The sequence below is a fragment of the Neofelis nebulosa genome, chromosome 1 (assembly GCF_028018385.1).
Source record: "Neofelis nebulosa isolate mNeoNeb1 chromosome 1, mNeoNeb1.pri, whole genome shotgun sequence".
Taxonomy (NCBI): Eukaryota; Metazoa; Chordata; class Mammalia; order Carnivora; family Felidae; genus Neofelis; species Neofelis nebulosa.
This window is the reverse complement of record NC_080782.1, coordinates 146,091,657-146,112,909: the sequence shown is the minus strand read 5'-3', so window position 1 is coordinate 146,112,909 and position 21,253 is coordinate 146,091,657. Positions and strand designations below refer to the sequence as shown.

At 43.6% G+C, this 21,253-nt stretch overlaps 1 protein-coding gene across 1 annotated transcript; it reads right to left on the bottom strand.

The window, feature by feature from the left end:
* Nucleotides 1-1,066: 1,066 nt before the first annotated feature.
* On the bottom strand, nt 1,067-14,219 carry CDO1 (cysteine dioxygenase type 1). The gene is made up of 5 exons (XM_058738662.1): nt 13,800-14,219; nt 10,249-10,326; nt 8,176-8,330; nt 2,844-3,013; nt 1,067-1,820 (listed from the first exon to the last, which is right to left on the bottom strand). The coding sequence occupies exons 1-5, from the start codon at nt 13,967-13,969 to the stop codon at nt 1,791-1,793; spliced, it is 603 nt and encodes a 200-aa protein (XP_058594645.1). The 5' UTR covers nt 13,970-14,219; the 3' UTR covers nt 1,067-1,790.
* Between the last annotated feature and the right edge of the window lie 7,034 nt (nt 14,220-21,253).

Genomic DNA, 21,253 nt, shown 5'->3' with positions numbered 1-21,253 from the left:
CAGGAGGCAGAGCTGAGCCCAGCTAACAGACATCCGTGAAAATGCCGAGAAGGAACTAGAAGTGTTCAAGAAGCTAGAAATCTACATCTTCTAGGAAATCTCATTTTTAAATGCTGGAGACCAATTCACATTTGAACACCTACAGAACACCCACAGATCCACCCACAATTCTCAGGCCAAACTGTTTATGTCAGTGAATCCTAAGAGAGCCAAGGGCCTCTGGGGTTGGGACTTCTGGGCAATTCCTGAACAACTGTGAAACACAAAAAGGTGAGCTCTTTTGAACTCATTTTTTGGCACTCTCACAACCGTAAGGGTTAGACCATAAAAGTATCTTTTTTAAAAATTTAAGGGGCACCTGGGTGGCTCAGTCGGTTAAGCATCCGACTTTGGCTCAGGTCATGATCTCTCGGTTCGTGAATTTGAGCCCCGCATCAGGCTCTGTGCTGACAGCTCAGAGCCTGGAACCTGCTTCAAATTCTTTGTCTCCTTCTCTCTCTCTCTCTCAAAAATAAACACACACAGGGGCGCCTGGGTGGCTCAGTCGGTTGAGCAACCGAGTTCAGCTCAGGTCATGATCTCACAGCTCATGAGTTTGAGCCCCGCGTCGGGCTCTATGCTGACAGCTCAGAGGCCTGGAGCCTGCTTCTGCTTCTGTCTCCCTCCCTCTCTGCCCCTAACCCACTCGCATTCTGTCTCTCTCTCAAAAATAAATAAACATTACAAATAAATAAATAAACACTAAAAAAATTTAAAAATTTAGTTTTTATTTTTGAGCGAGAGAATACACGACCTGGGCAGAAGGGGAGAGACAGAGAGAGGGAGAGAGAGAATGAATCTCAAGCAGGTTCCACACTGTCAGTGCAGAGCCTGACATGGGACTCCATCTCACGAACCATGAGATCATGACCTGAGCTGAAATCAAGAGTCGGACCCTTAACTGACTGGGCCACCCAGGCATCCCCATCAAAGTATCTTTTGTCGTGCTTTTGGTACTTCATGTAAATCTAAGAAAGTATGAATTGTAGGAAATTCTTATCAAGTTAAACAGAAAGACAACACTGAATTGTATTCAAATCCAGTTTTATTAAAATTATTTGGCGATTTCAGGAGCAGTACAAAGTCTTTGACTATGACCGCTGCGCACATTTAGACAGGAGTTTAATATTTTTTGGTCTGGTTTGTGTTTGGGTATGTGTACTTTTCTAAACCTTCTGTCCTTCCTTTCGTTACCAAATGACAAAGTTCCTTACGTTTTTCTCTGTCTACAATACCTTACTACGTATAGGACAGGAATTTGTAAAGTAAGACTGAAAAAATAAAATCCATAGATCCAAAAATTTCTCTGCAAATGTTAAGAACATACAAAGGATACTAAAGGCATCTACATTTAGTCCTCCAAGTAGCAAGGCGAGCATTTGACATCTGTGGTTTCTTGTTTTTATTTATTGCTAATTACAGTTCAGGGACCAAAGCATTTCCAAAAGCATCCCTCATTGACATTCCCACCGTGGTTCCCCTAAATTTAGAGGATAAAACCAAGAGAGTACTTGATTTGGCCCTTACAATTACGATGCTTATTTTCTCTTTAGTGGGATTTTTCTTCTGCAGTAGCTCAGGGCACTATTTGCTTGCTCAATGCCTTACAATTAGCGTCTGCTTTGTAGTAGATCTAGGTATTGGCTTTGTAAAAGGTGTATTGTTGGACAGCAGATGGTGGGGAGGCCTCCCTGTCCAAGGCAAAACTTTTAGCAGACCTTAGAGTAAAACCTTAGAGGATCTGGTGCTTCTTAGTTGTTCTCCAGGGATCCTGAAACTGTCTGTAAGAAAGAAAGAAAGTTGTGTAAGAATCTTTTACACAAGACCTTTTCGGCTTGTTCCTAAGGAGTCCTGTTTTTTTAGCAGCGTACGTAAACTTGGCTTTGGCAGTGGAGCCCTGTAGTTTCATTCCTGTGATAAGACTATCTCTTGGGGATCAGAATGCAGAAAACCAAGCGGGGCAATCACCTGAGAAATTTCTGCCCTTGTTTCCCTCCAAGGCTGTGCTTTAAGATTTGTAAGGATGGCTTCCAGTATTGGATTTTCACGCATTGTCTATTTCTGGACATTCCTGGACTTTCTTTTTTTTGAGAGAGCGCTGCATGCGTGAGCAGGGGAGGGGCACAGGGAGAGGGAGAGAGAACCCCAAGCAGGTTCCCCGCTCAGCGTGGAGCTCGATGCAGGGCTTGATCTCAAGACCACGAGATCATGACCTGAGCCAAAATCAAGAGTCAGATGTTTCACCGACTGAGCCACCCAGGCACTCTGAAAAAACATTTTCTTTAGTAGTGAGCTTACATTTTTAAATTTCTCAGTAAATAATTCTTTGCATCTAATTTACATTATTTTATTTAATTAATTTATTAAAAATGTTTTTTATATTTATTTATTTTTGAGAGAGAGACAGCGTGGGAGCAAGGGAGGGGCAGACAGGGAGACAAAGAATCCGAGGCAGGCTCCAGGCTCTGAGCTGTCAGCATAGAGCCCAACATAGGGCTCGAAGTCCTGAACTGTGAGATCATGACCTGAGCCAAGTGGGATGCTTAACTGGCTGAGCCACACAGGTGCCCCAAATCTACGTCATTTTAAATAAACTGAAAACATTGTCATGTTGTCTCCAAAGAAGAAAAGAATTAGGATGTCAGGGGCCTTTGCACCAAGTTAAGGTTCATCTCATTCTTCACTTTGAGAAAACTTACTTACAGCAAGACATACGAACAATATCTAGAACAAGCAACGCATACAGTGTGTAATGTTGCCAACAGACAATGCACTTAGGCCGAGAAGAGAGAAATTATACTTACAAATGGAATCCTGATTCCAAATTTGCTGTGGAATGTCATGGTGACTTTGTTTTTATGTCCTGTTCTTTGATCAAAGGCGTGGCATGTATCAAAAGGCGGGCTGTACAAGTGAAGGCTGACGGCAGGCTCTGTATGGCTGATATTCTCTACTCGATGTAAACCAATGGAATCTATACAATACCCAAGAAGGAAAAGCAGATGAAGGAGCTTAAATGACAGGTGCAGGTGAAAATCTGTCATCCTCCTAAGACTGTAAATCAATTTGATAAGGCTGGAATTAACAGAAATTACTCACTAGGGACTTTCCAGTTTAAGATAGTAAGTGACATGTACTCTACTTTCCTGAAACCCCTCTACAATTACACCTGAAGAATTTTAAAAAGGCATCAATTCACAAAGACAAAAAAAAAAAAAAAAAAAAAAAGAGAGACAAGATAAAGCATCAATAAAAGTTTGAGAGCTTGAAAGAACATGAATAGCTTTACCAAGGACAGAAAGAGAAATCCTTAGCTACCCATGGGGAGAGCCAAAAATTAACCTGACTTCTATCCTGATATCATATCTATATCTATATATCTACATATCTATATACACATAATATATACATGTAAATGAACCTCACTGTTATCTTTAAAAAGAGTTTTTTTCATTTTTGAGAGACAGAGCATGAGTGGGGAAGGGGACAGGGAGGGAGACACAGAATCTGAAGCAGGCTCCAGGCGCTGAGCTGTCAGCACAGAGCCCGACGAGGGGCTTGAACTCATGGACTGCGAGATCATGACCTGAAGTTGGATGCTTAATCGACTGAGCCACCCAGGCGACCCATAACCTCACTTATATCTTGATATCATAAACATGTATACATAAATATATAATATCTGTATCTGAATCTGTATCTGTCTCAAAAGCTTAGGGACTGGCAGCACAGATACTTCTGGAAATGAGGATGAAGGCAGGGCTAAAAATTCAAGACCTGGTTGAAAAGCCTATTTAAGTAGAGGCTCTGATCTCTTTTACCACTTTTCCCCCATTCCCCAGAGTATAAGTCTGAGATCTCTAGTCTAGAAGGAGGAGAATACATGAACTCAGGACTGGTGAATACCAGGTGAAAAACAAGTGACTTAACATACTGAACGGTGAGATCCCTGCTTTCTTCACCACCTAGCTGCAGGAATGCTGCCAGACAGGATTGTTTTCTCAGCCGGTGGAGGGTGGAAATTCGAAGGAGCTTCTCAGAGAATCTGAATGGCTCCAGAATAAAGCTCTTAAAACACTGCCATTGGCTGTTCCTCAAGGAAAAAGCTCTGCCAGATTATTCTAGAGTGAAGGCCAGTTGACAGACACCATTCTTGTGTTCAGAGCTATCAGTTAACTTTTTTTTTTTGTCCCTGGTTTTCAAATATTAGCCCACAGCCAAGGCCCCTAGATATTTGAGCAAGATCTCTAGTATTGGAGCACGTGGGTGGCTTAGTGGGTTAAGCATCCAACTTCCACTCAGGTCATGATCTCAGAGTTCATGAGTCTGAGCTCTGCATGTCGGGCTCTATGCTAAAAACAGCTCAGAGCCTGAAGGTGCTTCAGATTCTCTGTCCTCCTCTCCCTCTGCCCCTCCCCCGTTTGCTCTCTGTCTCTCAGAAATTAATTTAAAATGTTCAACAACAACAACAAAAAAAAGATCTCGAGTATTAAAAAGGGCCAGAGCAAACCTCCCAAAAAACAACCTGAACAAACACTACTCAGGAGAAGACTTTAAAAAAATCAGACAACCAGTTCAGGAGGTTTCCTAACTGAGCAACAGGAGTTTCAGAAATAGAACGAAACCAAACCCCAAAGAAATAACCTGAAAATATTTCCTGGATTAGAAGGACAGAGGTTTTCAGAATGAAAGAACCCACGGAGTACCCAACACAATGACTGAGAGTCGTGAAACAAGGGACATGACTGTAATGCTCGGGACAGGAAAAGATAACAAAAGAGAAGATCCCAAAGTTTCTAGAAAGAAAAAAATAGTTTCATAGAACGATTTAAGAATCAGAGTGGCAGCAGGCTTTCACAAAGATGACTGGAAACTGAAAGTCAAGGGATTACCTTTCATAGTTCTGGGAGAAGATTCTAGGCCCTAATTCCATATCAATCATGTTGTAACGATGGACTATAGAGACTTTCAGGTGAATGAGGTCTCAAAAATTTACTTTCCACGAACCCTTTCTCACCAAGGGAGATGAGATTGAGGAGATGTTCCACCAAAATAAGGGCACGAACCAAGAAGGAAGCAGACAGCATATCAGGAAATAAGGGTATCAGCAAAAGGAGGAAACAGAGGGAAAGACTGAATGATGTGAAGGTACTCCAGGATGACAGCTGAGCCCTGGCTTGGAAACAAACCAATTCAAACTGAAGCAAGTCTAGGGGCCCTGGGGGAGAGGAAGGAAGGAAGGAAGGAGAAAAGGAAGGAGAAAAGGAAGGAAGGAGAAAGAAAGAAAAGACAAAAACAATTTAAAAATATGTTGAGAAGAAATTTATAGTTAGGATAGAGTTTAAAGAATAATCAAGGAAGGAATTCAGGGTAATTTGTGTCGTTAATGTAGGCACCCAATTTGGTGCCTTTTTTATGATTTGTGATTCATGATCTGGCTCCACGAGCTTGCGAGAGAGAACAGAAAAGCCTTTAAGCGGAAGACTGAAGTTCTCCTCCCGGCCAGATAATAGCCAAGACCGCCTTCCCCCAACTCACAACTTCTGGGATCTTCAGCAGTTTTCCTCACTTCCAAAAATGGGACATAATTCTCACAGGTGCAACCTCTTTGGTTCTATAGCTTACTGCTCATAAGACGCTGGCTTAAGAACAATCTTGAACACAAGTTCCACCTTCTTAAGGAATGACTGTCCCTTATGCAAATTATTTGTTTCTCCAGGTGCACATGCGTATGCTACCCAATGCAAGCCGTACAACCCTGCAAGCACAGACCCCACAAATCCTAGCCACCATCCTTTAGAGAAACCCTGGACACTCCTGTCTAATACCTATTGTTAACAATCCCAGCATCCATCCATCCATCCATCTGTCCGTCCATCCATCCGCCTCTGCCTCCTTTCCTTTATGCCCATGGGGTACCATCTTTCACAATAACCTTGAATATTTCTTGGTGGTAGTTATGGACGCCAGACATGTCTACCATGTGCCTTTACGATAAGTAATTTGGTCTCCTTGTCCCAGTTTTCTCTTTCCTCCACCCTGTGTTGCATACTGCTACGGAATCCATCAAGACACTCCTGACAGAATTCTACTGACCAAAGCAGGCTCTTACATCAGCAGGTCGTGGGAGGCCCAGGCCCTGATCTCACTTTACTCTCCTACTACTCCTGTCCAAGCCCACTGTCCCTTCTTCCCTCTGGCAAGACCATTCTTTGCAATCATTGTGCCTCCCCTGCCCTCACACTGTTTCCTGTGCAGGAAATATCCTTCCCGCTGACCACTATTCACCTGCACCCCTTCTCCTGCGTCTGTAAAAATCAAAGGTTGAATTTTTGAGGCCTTTGCTCTTACGGGAAATTCATCCACAGACCTATTCAGCTTATCCCACCCAATATTTTACCAATTGGCAACATTTCCCATAAAAATGGGAATTTCCCACTTTGGTGGAAAAAGAAATCAGAACAAAGGGCTGGAAACGGACGGCGGTCACTGCCCCTTGGACAGTGTGGCTTGCACACACCAGTACCCCAGCCTTATTCCTGCCCTGCGTCACTCACTGCTTGGCTCTGGTAGGTTCTGCATCAAAGACCCTTGAAAAAAGCTTACTTATTCTTTAAGATCTAATCTAGTTTTGTAGACTCTGTGACTCCAGCTGAAAGTATTTATTCTGAAAGGCTCTGGGCTTTATTGTGAGTGACAGAGGCAACAAAATCGCTCTTGGAAATCTGGTGTGCCTTATACATACAGCAAGCCTTAAATAAAAGCTTCCTGTCACCTAAGAAATGAACATCTCTGTGTTTTGTGAATGGGAGAGAAAAGTTCCCATACAATCTGACCTTTGTAACTGGCTTGCATTCTTAAACTAATGAACAAATTCAGGCCAAGTATTAAAGCCAAAATGGGACTTTAAGATATAAGAAGAAACGAGGCGCCTGGGTGGCTCAGTTGGTTAAGCCACAGACTCTTGGTTTTGGCTCAGGTCACAGTTTCACGGTTCGTGAGTTCGAGCCCCACAACAGGCTCTGCGCTGACAGTGCTTGGGATTCTCTCTCTCCTTCTCTCAAAATAAATAAATAAACTTAAAAAAAACCCACAAAAGGTACAAGAAGCAGCTGCATGACCAGAAAATCTCTGCAATATTTTACATCATGGGGATAGTATCCCAATTAAGAGTATGGTCTTTGGAATCGAATGGCTTGAGTTCAAATCCTGACTTGCACTAAGAGCTGAGGGACCTTGGCTGCATTACTTATTCTTCCTATGTGTTGGCAATCTCATCTATTAAATGGGAATTAAAAATGATCTCCTATAATCATTAACAGGCTATTTGGAAAGTTACTATCCTCTTTAGAAATACGATGTTAGGGGCACCTGGGTGGCTCAGTCAGTTAAATGTCCGAACTCGGCTCAGGTCGTGATCTCGAGGTTTGTGAGTTCCACCCCGCGTCAGGCTTTGTGCTGACAGCTCAGCGCCTGGAGCCTGCTTCGGATTCTGTGTCTCCTTCTCTCTCTGTCCACACCCCCACCCTCTGCTCGCAGTCTCTCTCTCTCTCTCTCAAAATAAATAAATAAACATTAAAAAAAAAAATACAGATGTTAATCACAGACTGTTCTTGAAAAGCATTTGGCTCTGCCAAATCACCTTTAGGAAAAAGAATGAATTCTTGGTTAGAGAGCTAGAAATCACTGCTAAATAACGTGCTTTGTAAAAGCTCCCTTGAGAATACTCTTAAGTATGCTGTATACATTTTATAAACAAGGACTATAGCTCACATTTCTAATTGTTTCCAGAACGTTTCTAACACAAAGACTAATATTTTCCACATAGCCTCACTCCCTTATTAAAACAATCTACTTTTGTAAATTCATATTCGATTCTAACTGTCCTAAGACTTGGCAGGAAATGCCTTTTCAGTGGACGCTAATCTACGTGCATATATTTTGAGTAAGTGATTCCAATTCAGACGCAAAACTTTAAAAACAAAACCAACTGCTTTTTAGGCCATTTTCCAAGTATCTGAAGTCACGACTCCATGATCCAAATTCAGCTGTACATGTGCAAGTAAGCAATATTGCAGATGGGGGTTCAAGGCTTTTCCCACTCGCCCTTAAAGAAAGAAAGGTGTTGGATGTTACCGTTGATATAGGCACACTGGTTTTCTCTCAAGATTCTTTCAGACTTCTTGATCATCTCGTTGGATTTTTTGTCAGGCCAGGCAAATAATGTCTCCTTTAGATTTCCCTGCAGCATCTTCAGAAAGCAGTGGGAGTCAGTGTGATCATGGATGCTGCTATATATACACAAAGAGACAACTGAGCTCAGTAAATGGTCCAGGCCCCACGCGTGCAGTAAGTCTGCCCAGAGCTTCCCGCCACATCCTATCATGAGGACAGGTCACAAATCACTTCAGCTGTATTTGTAAAGGTCATCAATTTATAATTAACATTGTTCAGGGCGACATATAAGATACAGTAAAACCTTGGATTGCGAGGAACTTGTTCTAGGAGTGCTCTGCAAGATGAGCGAACATTTTTCTTTTTTAATGTTTATTTTTGAGAGCCAGAGAGAGACACAGTGTGAGTGGGGAAGGGGCAGAGAGAGAAGGAGACACAGAATATGAAGCAGGCTCCAGGTTCTGAGCTGTCAGCACAGAGCCTGACGCAGGGCTCGAAGTCTTGAACCGTGAGATCATGACATGAGCTGAAGTCGGACGCTTAACCGACTGAGCCACCCAGGCGACCCAACGAGTGAACATTTCTAATAAATTTTAACCTGATAAACAAGAAATGTCTTGCAGTACATATCACATGATCACAACTGAGCCAATGGTTCTTGAAATTGGCTGTGATATACAAGTGCTTTGGATTATACGCATGTTTCCAAAATGAATTATATTCACAAACCAAGGTTTTACTGTACTATGGCTTTCATAGCAATGTACATATGGCATTTTTATCTTCTCCAAGACATAGCTTTTAATAACTTGGTTAAGCTGGGCTACAACTTGATTATACAATTACATTAGGGAAAATCTGGAAAGAATAAAGATAATTATCTACAATAACTGTGTCTCACTTGTAAGATCATGTAACATATAGTGTTTTTTTCTCACCCCAGGCCTTTTCTCTCTTTTCCTTCGAGGGACAAAAGATATGTATATGGATGTTAACACCCAGAAGTTATACTGTAATAATGTTAACATTTTGTAGGTTTAAAGTATTCCACCTGTGATTAACTCCCAATAACGGAGGGAGAAAGAAAGGACATTGGATTTGCAGGAAATATTTATTCATGTAATCGTAAACGGTATTTCAGTTTAATAAGTAGCATTAGCCGTAGGGTTGATTAAAAGATAGGAAGCCATATATGTCATTAGCATTTAATGCCTATGTTGAATCTATTAAACTGTAAGAATTCATAAAACTGTAAGAACTCATTTCCTAAACCCACAGAGCCTAGTCCAACTTTTGACATATAATCTACTTTCAAAATATATTGAAAGAATGGATGCAACCAACTCCATTCCATAGGAGTAAATAAATGTCGAGATAGACCTGACTCGCCCCAAATCTCATAAATTCAGGTTTTCTTTCTCCCATCAAAAATGGGTCTGCAATTTTTGTACCATTCTCAAAAGCCTGAGAAGGATCTGTTTACAGAGATAGCAACTCACAAATGTATCAACTAAAGACCAATGAAGGAACCAAGTTTCAAAGAATTGGAATTAGTTTAAGCTGCCTTACCCTCTACATAAAAAATTAAAAAGAAAACTAAAAAATTAACAGTCAACAATTAACTTGACGCAGAAAGAAATTTTCTGAACTGGTGAACTGCTTTTCTAGGTCCAGATGTGGACACTTTGGTCTTTGGTCCTGCAATTGATTGCATATCTTAAAGCACCACAAAGGTCAAGTTTTAGCAAAATTCCATATATACTTAACTCCACAGAAGACAGAGATGAAGTTAAACTGGTTACATACATCCTTTGATTTACTACTCATTTTGGGGGGCTGGTTTTGACACCCAGGGTGTATGCCTAACTCCCTGACCCTAATTCCCGTAAGAATTTTTGTTAGGACGTTGTAAACAAAATAATTGTAACATGAGATGTGTTAGTGCTCCCAAGACCTGTGACCATTCTGGCACTGTACTTTCCTTACGATGGAACAGAGAATTAATAAGTATCTGCAAATGAATAATTGTATTACCTGCCATGTCCTTCACCCCAACAGAGAATCATTAGATTAAATTTTCCATTTCCTTCATCCACAAGATTTCGGGTATACCTAAAAGGAAGGTATTCAGAAGTTTGAATCTGGTTGATGAAATATGCACTGGGAAAAAGAAGTGTGTCACAAAGTATGGCCGGTTGACAAATGCTAACATTTCCTCCTCCAAACAACTTCAAATGAAAACAAATAATTTTTCACAGTTCAACATTTTGGACATTTTTTGTATTTTGAACCACCATGTTTATAGATGTTCCGTTTTATTTAATGGCACAAAAAAGATAACGGGGAAAAAAAGGAAATTCTTTGATTCTCCACATGACAGTCTGGAGCTGATAAAAAGAGTCAGTTTCTCACAGAGGTATTTGCAGAGTGCATTGCTGCTGTATATGCAAAAAAGTTGCTATTGCTTTCTTTTTTCTCTTGTAAGGTAAACCATAAGAAACAAGGTTTCATTATACAGTTGTTTTTAGACTTCTCCATAATTTTTGCGATAGCCCAGACACAAACCACATTCAAAAGCACTCATGATTTAAAGTCCTCCACAAATAGGGTGGGGATTGATTTAAGTATACAACAAAGGAAATTTACATGAGCATAGTAAGTAACACTCAAACTTTTCCAGGAGAAGCCAGCAACTGGCCCCCTCAAAAAAATCCCAAGTCAAAACCACCACAAGCCCATCATCAGGGAAAAAAAAACCCAAAAAAACACAACAACCCACTTTCAAGTTTCTATGGATCAAAGGGGTACCATCCAGGGGTGCGTGGGTGGGTCAGTCAGTTAAGCCAGGGACTTCTGCTTAGGTCATGATCTTGCCCTCCAGGAGCTGAAGCCCTGGGCAGGGCTCTGGGCTGACAGCTCAGAGCCTGGACCCTGCTTCCGATTCTGTCTCCCTCTCTCTCTCTCTGCCCCTACCCTGCTCATGCTGTCTCAGTTTCTCAAAAGTAAATAAACATTTAAAAAAAAGGGGGGGGGGTATCACCCATACCATCTAATTAGTAAAGTTTGATAATTATGACATTCATTTAGATTTATTTATTTTTTTATTTTTTTAAATTTAGATTTATTTTTTTAAGAGAAGAAATCTTTACCCCATATTTGGGGTACTGTTTGATCACAGAGTCATCTGTTCACTTATGTCCCTAATGCTCCTTCCTCCCCTTTCTTCCAGCAAGGCAGGAAGCCAGGTACTGGCAGAGGGAGAGAGTGGATTAGTAAGTGCTATTCAGATGTCAGTCATCCTAAATTTGTAGCCCTTGAGGACCTACCAAGAGGCTGTGCACACAGCCTATAATTCACAATAAACTACATTTTGTTTCACACACACACACACACACACACACACACACAGACTCTTTCTCCCTCTACCAGTCTTAGGGGGCCCCCTCTTGCTTCTCTGGGACTGTTCCCAGAGAAATTACTGTCTGGCTCACACTAGAATATATTCTTAATTTTTTTTTTTTTTGTAGTGTTTATTTTTGAGAGAGAGAGAGAGAGACACAGCGCCAGCAGGGGGAGGGGCAGACAGAGAGGAAGACAAAGAAACTGAAGCAGGCTCCAGGCTCTGAGCTGTCAGCACAGAGCTTGACGTGAACCTACGAACTGACATGAACCCATGACCCGAGCAGAAGTCCAGTGCTAACCCCCTGAGCCACCCAGGTGCCCCACACTGGAACATATTCTGTCCTGGTTCTTCTGTACTGGCCTTCCCAAGGTCAGAGATCAGAATCCTTTGCAGTGCTAGGATACCTATTCCACACACACACACACAAATACTGCCCAAATGATTTCTGCTCTCCTACCTTTCTCCAAATGCCCACCCATTTATCTTCATTAGTTGCGCCCCGCATACCCATGCAATAGATCAATCCAAATGCTTGCATCTCAAGTGATTTAATTAGAGCTTGTCAGTCAAGATGAACTCAAAGCCTGGGGAAATGGCATTGTTCTATAGATAAAGAGCCCTCAGCCTACCCTGGTTGATGAATTTCACTTGATCAATAATCTACCCTGAAAGCAAACTATTACCACATCATCTGTCTGCAGTAAGTTTAGTAGTTGTTTGGAGGAAGGGCTCTGGGCTGTGGGACAACAACGTTAATTTGAATCCTGGAGCTGCTACCTGATAGAAGTATGACCTGACGCAGGTAATCTCCAACCTTTTTATTAATGCCTACCACTCATCATCTGTAAAAAAAAAAAAAAAAAAAGGGTAAGAAATTGTACCTATCTCACAGGGCTGTCATGAGGTGCATGAGTTAATACAAGCATAAGGTAAGAAGTATCTGGGTCATAATAAGCCCTCGCTTACTTGGAGCTGGTGGCAAAATTAAAAAGTGGCCTCCGGTAGCTTTACTGGCAACCACTTCAGGATAGGAACCGAAGGAATTTCCTGGAGCCACTGCAAGCAGCCAATGGGATCTTACAAAGGCTTCACATTTTTATTTCAAGCCCTAAAATGCAGAGGAAACTGCCCTTGCTGACAAACACGCTATGTTTAGGTGAGGGGACTAACAAAAACTGTTCCCAAGGAACACAATCTCGGTTTATTCTGATCTTTCAGGGATCCTCCTCTCCCTACCCTCAGCCCGACTAACCATAAAGACTGAAGCGCGAGCTGCCCGTCGGCAAAGAAACCCTCACCCTTCAGGGTGATTCAGGTTTACCTCTGGCCCCGGACGACTGGTAGGGAGATTCATTTGTATTGGTACCACCAAGCGAGGGCTGCCACGGGCCCCCTTGCTCCATCACATGTGGCAAAGGCAGCGGTCTCCAACTGACATTCCAGAGGGCCTCAGAACTGAGGATTCGAGAAAGCACAACTGCTTGGGAGGGCTCAAACAGAAGCAGCCCTTCAACGCACACCCCTGATCGTGGGTTGAAACAAACCCGCAGTCCGGGAAGTTAAATGGGTTTGGGAGGGGCGGCACAAGTTGAAAAACAGCAGCAGCTGGGAACCCCACGACGCTATTTTCTATCGGCAAAAAAAAAAAAAAAATGCGCGTTGGCAGGTGCCTGGCTGCAGGCGATCGAGTGATGGAGAACTGGCGGGGGGAAATCGAGTCCTCCAGCCGCCACCCCTGTCTCCCGGGGACACGCTCCGACATTCCGGCCAGTCGGTCCCCCCCGGGCGGCGGGCCCGGCGGAGAATGAGTGCTTGGGGCCACCGGGGGTCCCCCCACCCCGCGCCGCGGCGGCCAGGGCGAGCGACTGCGCCGGAGGGCAGGGCAGTGCTCCCGGGGCCCGGAGAAGGCGGTGCACCGGCACGAAGAGGACAAAACCCTTTGCGGCCGCGCGGTGGCCTCCGCACCCGGAGCCTGCCGCAGTCTCCGGCCAGGCGGGGATGATCCACGTTTGGCCCAAAGCGCCGAGCCGCGGGCGAGCAGGCGTAGCGCGGGGGGTGCGGGAAAGGCTGACGAGCGGCGGGCCCGGAGCGGCCAGACCCCTCCTCCGCCGCGCCCTCGGATCCCTCTTCGGACCGGGATCCCGCGCCGGGGCTCCCGCGGCCAGGGCTAGGGCGCGCTCACCTGTACTGGTCGAACTTGGCGTACACTGCCCACTCGGCGGGGTCGCTCTCGTAGGCTTCCATGACGGCCTGCACCTCCTCCACGTTGACCTCCTCGCCGGCGAAAAGCTGGTGCAAGATGCGGATCAGATCCGCCAGGGTCCGCGGCTTTAGCACCTCGGTCTGCTCCATCCCTCGCCGAGCGGGCGGCGCGCGCGGCTCTCCGGTGCGGGAGCTGAGCGACCCGAGGAGCCGGCGGCGAGGGGCCTTAGCTGCTGGCTGGACGGCTACACACGCTCGAGCGCCGCAGCCGAAGGAACGCCCCCCACCAAGACGGCAAGAGACGCCCCCCGACGTTCTCCAGCGGCGTGGCGGATCCGGGATCGCAGGAGACGCGCCGCGCACACAAATCAGGACCAAATCGGCTGGCTTGGGCGGCCCCGGCCCTTTTTAAGCTCTCGGAGTCAGCGGGACTGTACCAACGGCTCTTGGAGGGTGGGGAGAGGCGGGGAGCGAGCTGGGCAGCCGGGCGGAGGCGGCGAGAGCGTGCGGACAAGGTCCACGCAGGCGGCCCCGAGCCCCCCAACAACGCAGCGCTCTCGGGAGCCCCCGTCTCGGCGTCCGCGCGCTCGCGGTGGGCTTCGCGCGGGGTGTCCGCCACCTCCGCGCGGCGCCTTGTGTCCGCCCATCCCAGCCCCTCTGCCCGCGCCCCCTCCCTCCGCCCCCAGCTACTCTGGGAGGCTCCCCTCCGCCGCTGTAGTTGGCGACACTGGGACGTAGACAGAAGGGATCGGGAGGACGCTGGGGGGACCCGGCGGAGGGCGGAGGAAAGCGACCCTCGCTTCCAAACAGAGCTGAGGTTATGAAGAGCTTGCGAAGGTTGACGATGGAGTGCACTCTCTAGCTGGAGAGCTACTGTTTTGTTGATTGGCACTGTCCATAATATGCTCCAGGCTAGGTGGGGGGAAAAATGGAAGTCTTTCTTGAAAAAAAAAAAAAAAAAAAATTAAATGTACTTTACTGAAAGTACATTTTTCACAAAGGACACTCGGGACTCTAGCAAGACTAGCGAAACGAAGTAAGGCCAGGTAACCCTGTCTGATTTTAAAATCAAACATTTCCTTTCAGATAATATATATTCGGTGCAAAGACCTGATGTGTCAATTAATGGTGAAAGAAATGCTCTTCCGGGCTCTAATGCAATAATTTATAGGGTTCTAATTATACTATTAAACTCAAATCTAGGCGTGCGCATGAATGAGCCTACTGGTTAGGGAAACATTTTCTGTGTGCTGTGCAGGGCACTTGGCATGCTTTGTGAACAACACAAATTGAGTAGGAATGAAAATAAATGTGAGGGACGGGAGAAATGCAAGTCTAGATTAATTCTCATTATAAATGGACCCAGGGAAGAGTTCAAATTCAGTGTTATTAAAGGCGTAAATTTATGAAAGACTGCTCTTTGCATCAATGTATGTGTGTCTATTTTAAATTTACTTGTGCCGCCTAAGGTCTTATTTTGTAAGTTTATTTTTGGAGAAAGAGAGAGAGAGAGACAGCACCAGTTGGGGAGGGGCACAGAGAGAGAGAGAGAGAGGGAGAGCAAGAATCCCAAACAGACTCCATGTCAACAGCTCAGAGATCAGGAGTCTGAAGCTTAACCTTCAGAGCTACTGAGGTGCCCCATAAGGTCTAATTTTGTTTTTTTAAGTTTATTTTTTGAGAGAGAGAGGGAGAGAGATAGCACCAGATGGTAAGGGGCAGAGAGAGAGAGAGAGAGAGAGAGAGAGAGAGAGAGAATCCCAAGCAGACTCCATGCTATCAGCTCAAAGATCAGAAGTCTGAAGCTTAACCTTCAGAGCCACTGAGGTGCCCCATAAGGTCTTATTTTAAACATCCCTGGTTAAACTAATTATACTGCAAGTATTCTAACAATGTTGTTAGGAAATAAAAATGACAGTTCAATCCCCATTGTTCAAAAAAAGGTAGAAGGCACTCCAGAACCCAACCTTTGGTGATGTATGTTGCTGAGAGGTGGTTAGCTGGGGACAGAGTACGTTGTACAGTTTTCATTGTTTACTCAAAATTATTTTTTTAATTCTTGTCAGTGTTTTCTATTGAGTCTCTTAATTGCTTCATTTCAGCTATCCTAATCTACGTTCACTGGCTCTTCTTCTGGACTTTCAAAGACTTCTAGAATCTACCTAATATACCCATATTCACACATTCATATTCATTGCCTCTCTTCTCTAAACCTTCCCGCAAACTCACAATTTCATTGGTTACTTCTGTGCGGATGCCTCACACATCTCCCTAATTTTAAATACTGAGAGCAATGTCTATTTAACATCTTTTGGCATCTAAAATGCAAGATATTTGGAACTCCTTCCAAGCAAGCTTTTCAACTCCTGGAGTTTCTATTTCTTTTCTTCTTCTTCTTCTTCTTTTTTTTTTTTTAAGTTTTTATTTATTTATTTTGAGATAGAGAGTGATGGAGGGGCAGAGAGAGAAGGAGAGAGAGATTCCCAAGCAGGCTCAGCACTGCCAGCACAGAGCCCTATGTGGGGCTCAAGCCGTGAGACCTAACCTGAGCTGAAACCAAGAGTCAGATGCTTAACCGACTGAGCCACACAGGTGCCCCTGGAGTTTCTATTTCTGCAGTGAGGCTACCTTGACTCAAAAGCCACATCCACCACTGCCTACCCTTTCTTTGCTTCATTCTGAAATCCTTCAACCCAATGCCAAATTTTGTACCTCCATATCTTTTGTGATTTCCTGCTTTTCTATTCTTAACTGCTACTGCACTTGCTCAAGCTGAATAATTTTGGCTGGATAATTGTACTGACCTCCTAAACTGTATTCCTTAGTTCCAGCTCCGCCCCCACCCCTCATGCCTTGTCAAAGCTTTTCTTCACAGCCACCAGATTCATTATCCTAAGGCAACAACTAAGGATGTTGTTTCCCAGATACTTTCAATAACTCTTATTTCCAACACATATGGTTTGTCAGGCTGGCATTCAAAGTTCTACACCTTTGGTTCTAAATAACGTTTTTCATCTTTCACCTTTTGCCATTCTCCCCCCCCCCCCCCCAATATATATCTTCCAGTGAAATGGGATTAGTGACTATTTCTGGTGCTTACCCAATCCATTCTTTTGCTTTAGCTTTTCCTTTTGACTAGATTCTAGAAGACTGTTTCTATGTCCAAATCTTAAGGACTTAGCTCAAATGCCTTCCTTCAAATAAGCTGTAGTATTTCCCCCTGAACTGGTACAATAATCAGTATCTTTTTTAGGGCACTTAACTACGTCAGAGCATGTATCCCAGTTGCTATGTGCATCATCTTAACAGGGAGAACCTTTAGGACAGACTCTGTTTACGTTTTATTTTCATATCCCCCTCACTGCCCAGCACACATTGCATTGTGTATGCAGGAATGGCAAAGTTAGGAAAAGCATAGGTAATTGGCTAGGGCAATTGAATTGCTAGTTTTTCTTTAGGGATCCTGGGGTAGTGAATTCAAATCCAAGAGACTTGTTTCTTTCAAGTATTTTTGGATTCTTTGCAAAGGACACCTGAATTCTTCAAGGGGGTGGAGGAGGAGGAAAGAAGGAGAAGGAAAAAAGAGGAAGAGGGGGAGGAGGAGGAAAGGGGGAGGAGGAGGAAAGGAGGAGGAGGAGGGGAAGGAGGAGAAAGTGATTGCCATTACAGGCTCTATTAACATAAGTAGAATACTCAGGTCCAGGGATGTAGGTTCACTGCACTTTGCATCGCCAAGGGTAAGGATTATCACATTTTCAGACATTGACATAGGGTAGATATCCAGAGAAAGGAATACGAATTACTACAGGTCTGGAAATAATGGTCTATCCATCCATTGAACACATTTTTAAAAGCATGTGCTATATACCAGGCACTCTTCACAAAACTAAGTCTTTGCCGTTACAGGGCTTATGCTCTAATAAGGTTGGGAGGGAGGGAGGTAGACACTGCCAACAAATATTATAGTATATAGGGAGAAATGGATACATAATGTACACAGATATATAATGGAGAAAAATAAGGCAGAAGCGGGGTGGGATGTGCTGAGGAATTGTCACTTTAGGGGAGTTTAGGGGAACACTTCTTGATGAAGTGGTTTGTCAGCCGGGACTGAAGGAAGTCAGACTGCAGGTGTCTGGGGGAAGTTTCCAGGTAGAGGAAACAGTTAAGTGCACAAGCCCTGGGAGGAAACACTAAGTGTTTGAAGAACATGGATGTGGGTGGCAGGGTGTGGAAGTAGGGAGAACAATGGAAGCCATTCAGGGATTTTGGCCAGAGAGCAAGCAAATCAAGGGAAGCCAATTAGCTGGCTATTAACAGCAATGGGAGTGAGGGATAACTGTGGGCTGTGGCCAGAGCAGGGGCAGAAGAGAAATGGTTACACCAATGACACGTTTTGAAGGTAAAGCTGTCAGGATTTGCAGAGATTTGGAAGTGGGTTGTTCAAGAGGGATCAAGAATGAGTCTTACTAGAAGGAATAGATGTGCTATTGACTAAGAGAAAATTTAGGAGGACTGGGGGTGGGGATGTGGAAAAAGATAATCTTCAGAGATCTAGATACTAAAACTGGGAACAAACAGTTGGAGGAGGCAGGGAGGACCACAGAAGACAGGTTTCTAAGGAACTGAGCATTGTCAAAATGAATACGGCCTTCTTTGTGGCGACCACGACAGGTGATCAACTTAAGCTTCCAGTGTATCTGCTAGGAGGACACAGAAGGAACTGGATTTATAACCTGAGATTTTACCCACTCATAAACATACATGGTTTACTTTTCATTATTATGAAAGAAAACAGAGGTAAATCTAGTATCTGGTATAAATTCTTTTTGCTTTCCATCATTTCTAAAAATTCAGTGTAAAAATTTTCAAGATTTCAGTCTCCATCTAAAAACCTGCCTAATTAGAACAAAAGTGCTGAGAATATGGATCCTGTCTTACTCTAGAGCTGAGGGCTTAATAGGCACTTGTATGTGAATGAACCAAGGGAAGGTACAAGTAAGAGTTTAGGCTAGGCTTTTGATAGGTTTTGCTTAACTGCCCCTTGAAAATGTAGTGTCCATTCATATTCCGTGCACCAAGAATAGGACAGGATTTATTTCCCCACAACTTTGCCAGTACTGACAACTACAGTGCTTTCTGTGATGGCCACTATGATAGGTGACAAGTGGCATCTCAGTTATTTGCATAATGGAGTTTTGCACTTAAGCATCTATATTTTTAATGTTTGAAAATTTTTAACTACAGTATAGTTAACATACAGTGTAATATTAGTTTCAGGTATACAACATAGTGATTCAACTCTTCCATACATCACTGGATGCTTATCACAAGTGTACTCCTTAATCCCCATCATCTATTTCATCCACTCCTCCACGTTGTATTCTTTCTTTTTACTTGTATTTTAAGGTTTTTTTGCCCATTTTCCAGGTGGTTCTTTTATTCTCATCAATTGAAATCAGTTCTTTATGCATACTATTAAAACCCTACACGTTGCAAATAATTTCCCTTACCTTCCCCCATACAAAAATGTAAAATATATTTCCTTTAATGTTGCTTTGCTAAATTGAATATTTTAAAGCCACATTTAAAAAGTTCGTTCACTCAGGCCACTTGGGTGGCTCAGTCAGTTAAGTGCCCGATTCTTGATTTTGACTCAGGTCATGATATCAGGTTTTGTGGGATAGAGCCCTGCATTGGGCTCTGCGCTGGGCTGTCCATAGAGCCTGCTTAAGATTCTCTCTCCCCCTGCCACTCCCCCACTTGTGTGCATGCACGGGCTCTCTCTCCCTCTCTCAAAAAAATTCATTCATTCAATATACAGTAAAATTGGTTTGCAAGCATAATTTGTCCCAGAAACATGCTTATAATCCTAACCACTTGTCTATCAAAGCGAATTTCAAGAACCATTGGCTCAGTTGTGATCATGTGACATTTGGTGTTGCATACTACATATCGCAAGACCTCACTCATTTATCAAATTAAAATTTATTAGAGACGTCTGCCTGTCTTGCGGAACACTCGCAGAACAAGTGACTCACAATCCAAAGTTGTATTGTATAATCAATTACTGATTATATATGTATAAGGAAACATACTGAATATTATGCATGGAGACCAAATAAAACACCAAAAAGCATCCCTGTTTTCAGAGACATGACAATCATGAAAGGTGTTATAATATAGCTTATAAGTTGAAAGGTGCTTATAATATAGCATACAGTAAGTGCTGAAAAGGTGGGAGTTCGCTGTGAGTGTTCTTATGAGGGAGAGTATCCTGAATGATTTAGACAGGCTTTGAGGAAAAGTTAAAATCTGAATTAGGCAGAGAGGTAGGATTTTCAGAGGGGAAGGTCTCCGTATACTTCTAGAAGTGGACTGCATAAGTAGATGTAGGAAACAAAGCACAAGGCCTGTTCAGGAAACAGTGAGTAGTCCAGTGTGGGTTGGATAACGTAGGGAAAGAGCAAGACATTGCTGAACTATTTTGAATACTTTTCTTCCACCATGAGGTCTGTAATTGACTTCCCTACTGCCAGATGCTTACCCATTGTATTATGATCTTTGGAAAATGAAGAGGGTGTAGGAAAGGGGATTTTCATTTCCATAGTCCTTCAACACCGAGACCCCTCGGGCTCTGGGTTGAGCACAAATGAATCCAGCTGACTAGCGCCATACAATCTAAGGAGCAATTTGCACTTGGTTTTCTTTTTTTTTTTTTTTTTTTTTTTTTAAATTTTTTTTTCAACGTTTTTAATTTTTATTTTTGGGACAGAGAGAGACAGAGCATGAACGGGGGAGGGGCAGAGAGAGAGGGAGACACAGAATCGGAAACAGGCTCCAGGCTCCGAGCCATCAGCCCAGAGCCTGACGCGGGGCTCGAACTCACGGACCGCGAGATCGTGACCTGGCTGAAGTCGGACGCTTAACCGACTGCGCCACCCAGGCGCCCCTGCACTTGGTTTTCTAATCTGATTAGAGTAGATGTTTAAGGTCCCTTGGGGGTTAAAACTTCTACAAAATCATAGATTCCACAATGTAGCAAATCTTATTTTGACTACAGATAAAATTCTCAGCATACCTTATACCCTAAATGTGGGGGGCTCATTATGAAATCCTTGGCACTGGGACCTTCAAAGACGGAAGCACAATATTCCATTACTATGTATGTTGTGTGTGCTGTGGGTCATCTTCGCACAGCAAGGTAAGGCATGAAGTTACTGACATTGATTTTCTCATAAAGATGCAAAACTTGAAGTACAACTGGAAGGTTTGGTGCTCCCCACCCCAGACTCAGTTACAATTAAGGCAATTTAAACCAGGTAATTGTAAAAATACTTGTGAAGTGTGTTTTAGTTTCTAGCCACTCAATAACTTATGAGATCCAGGCTTAAAAGTTAACTGTTGCAAAGTTAGCACAGAATGACTAAATCC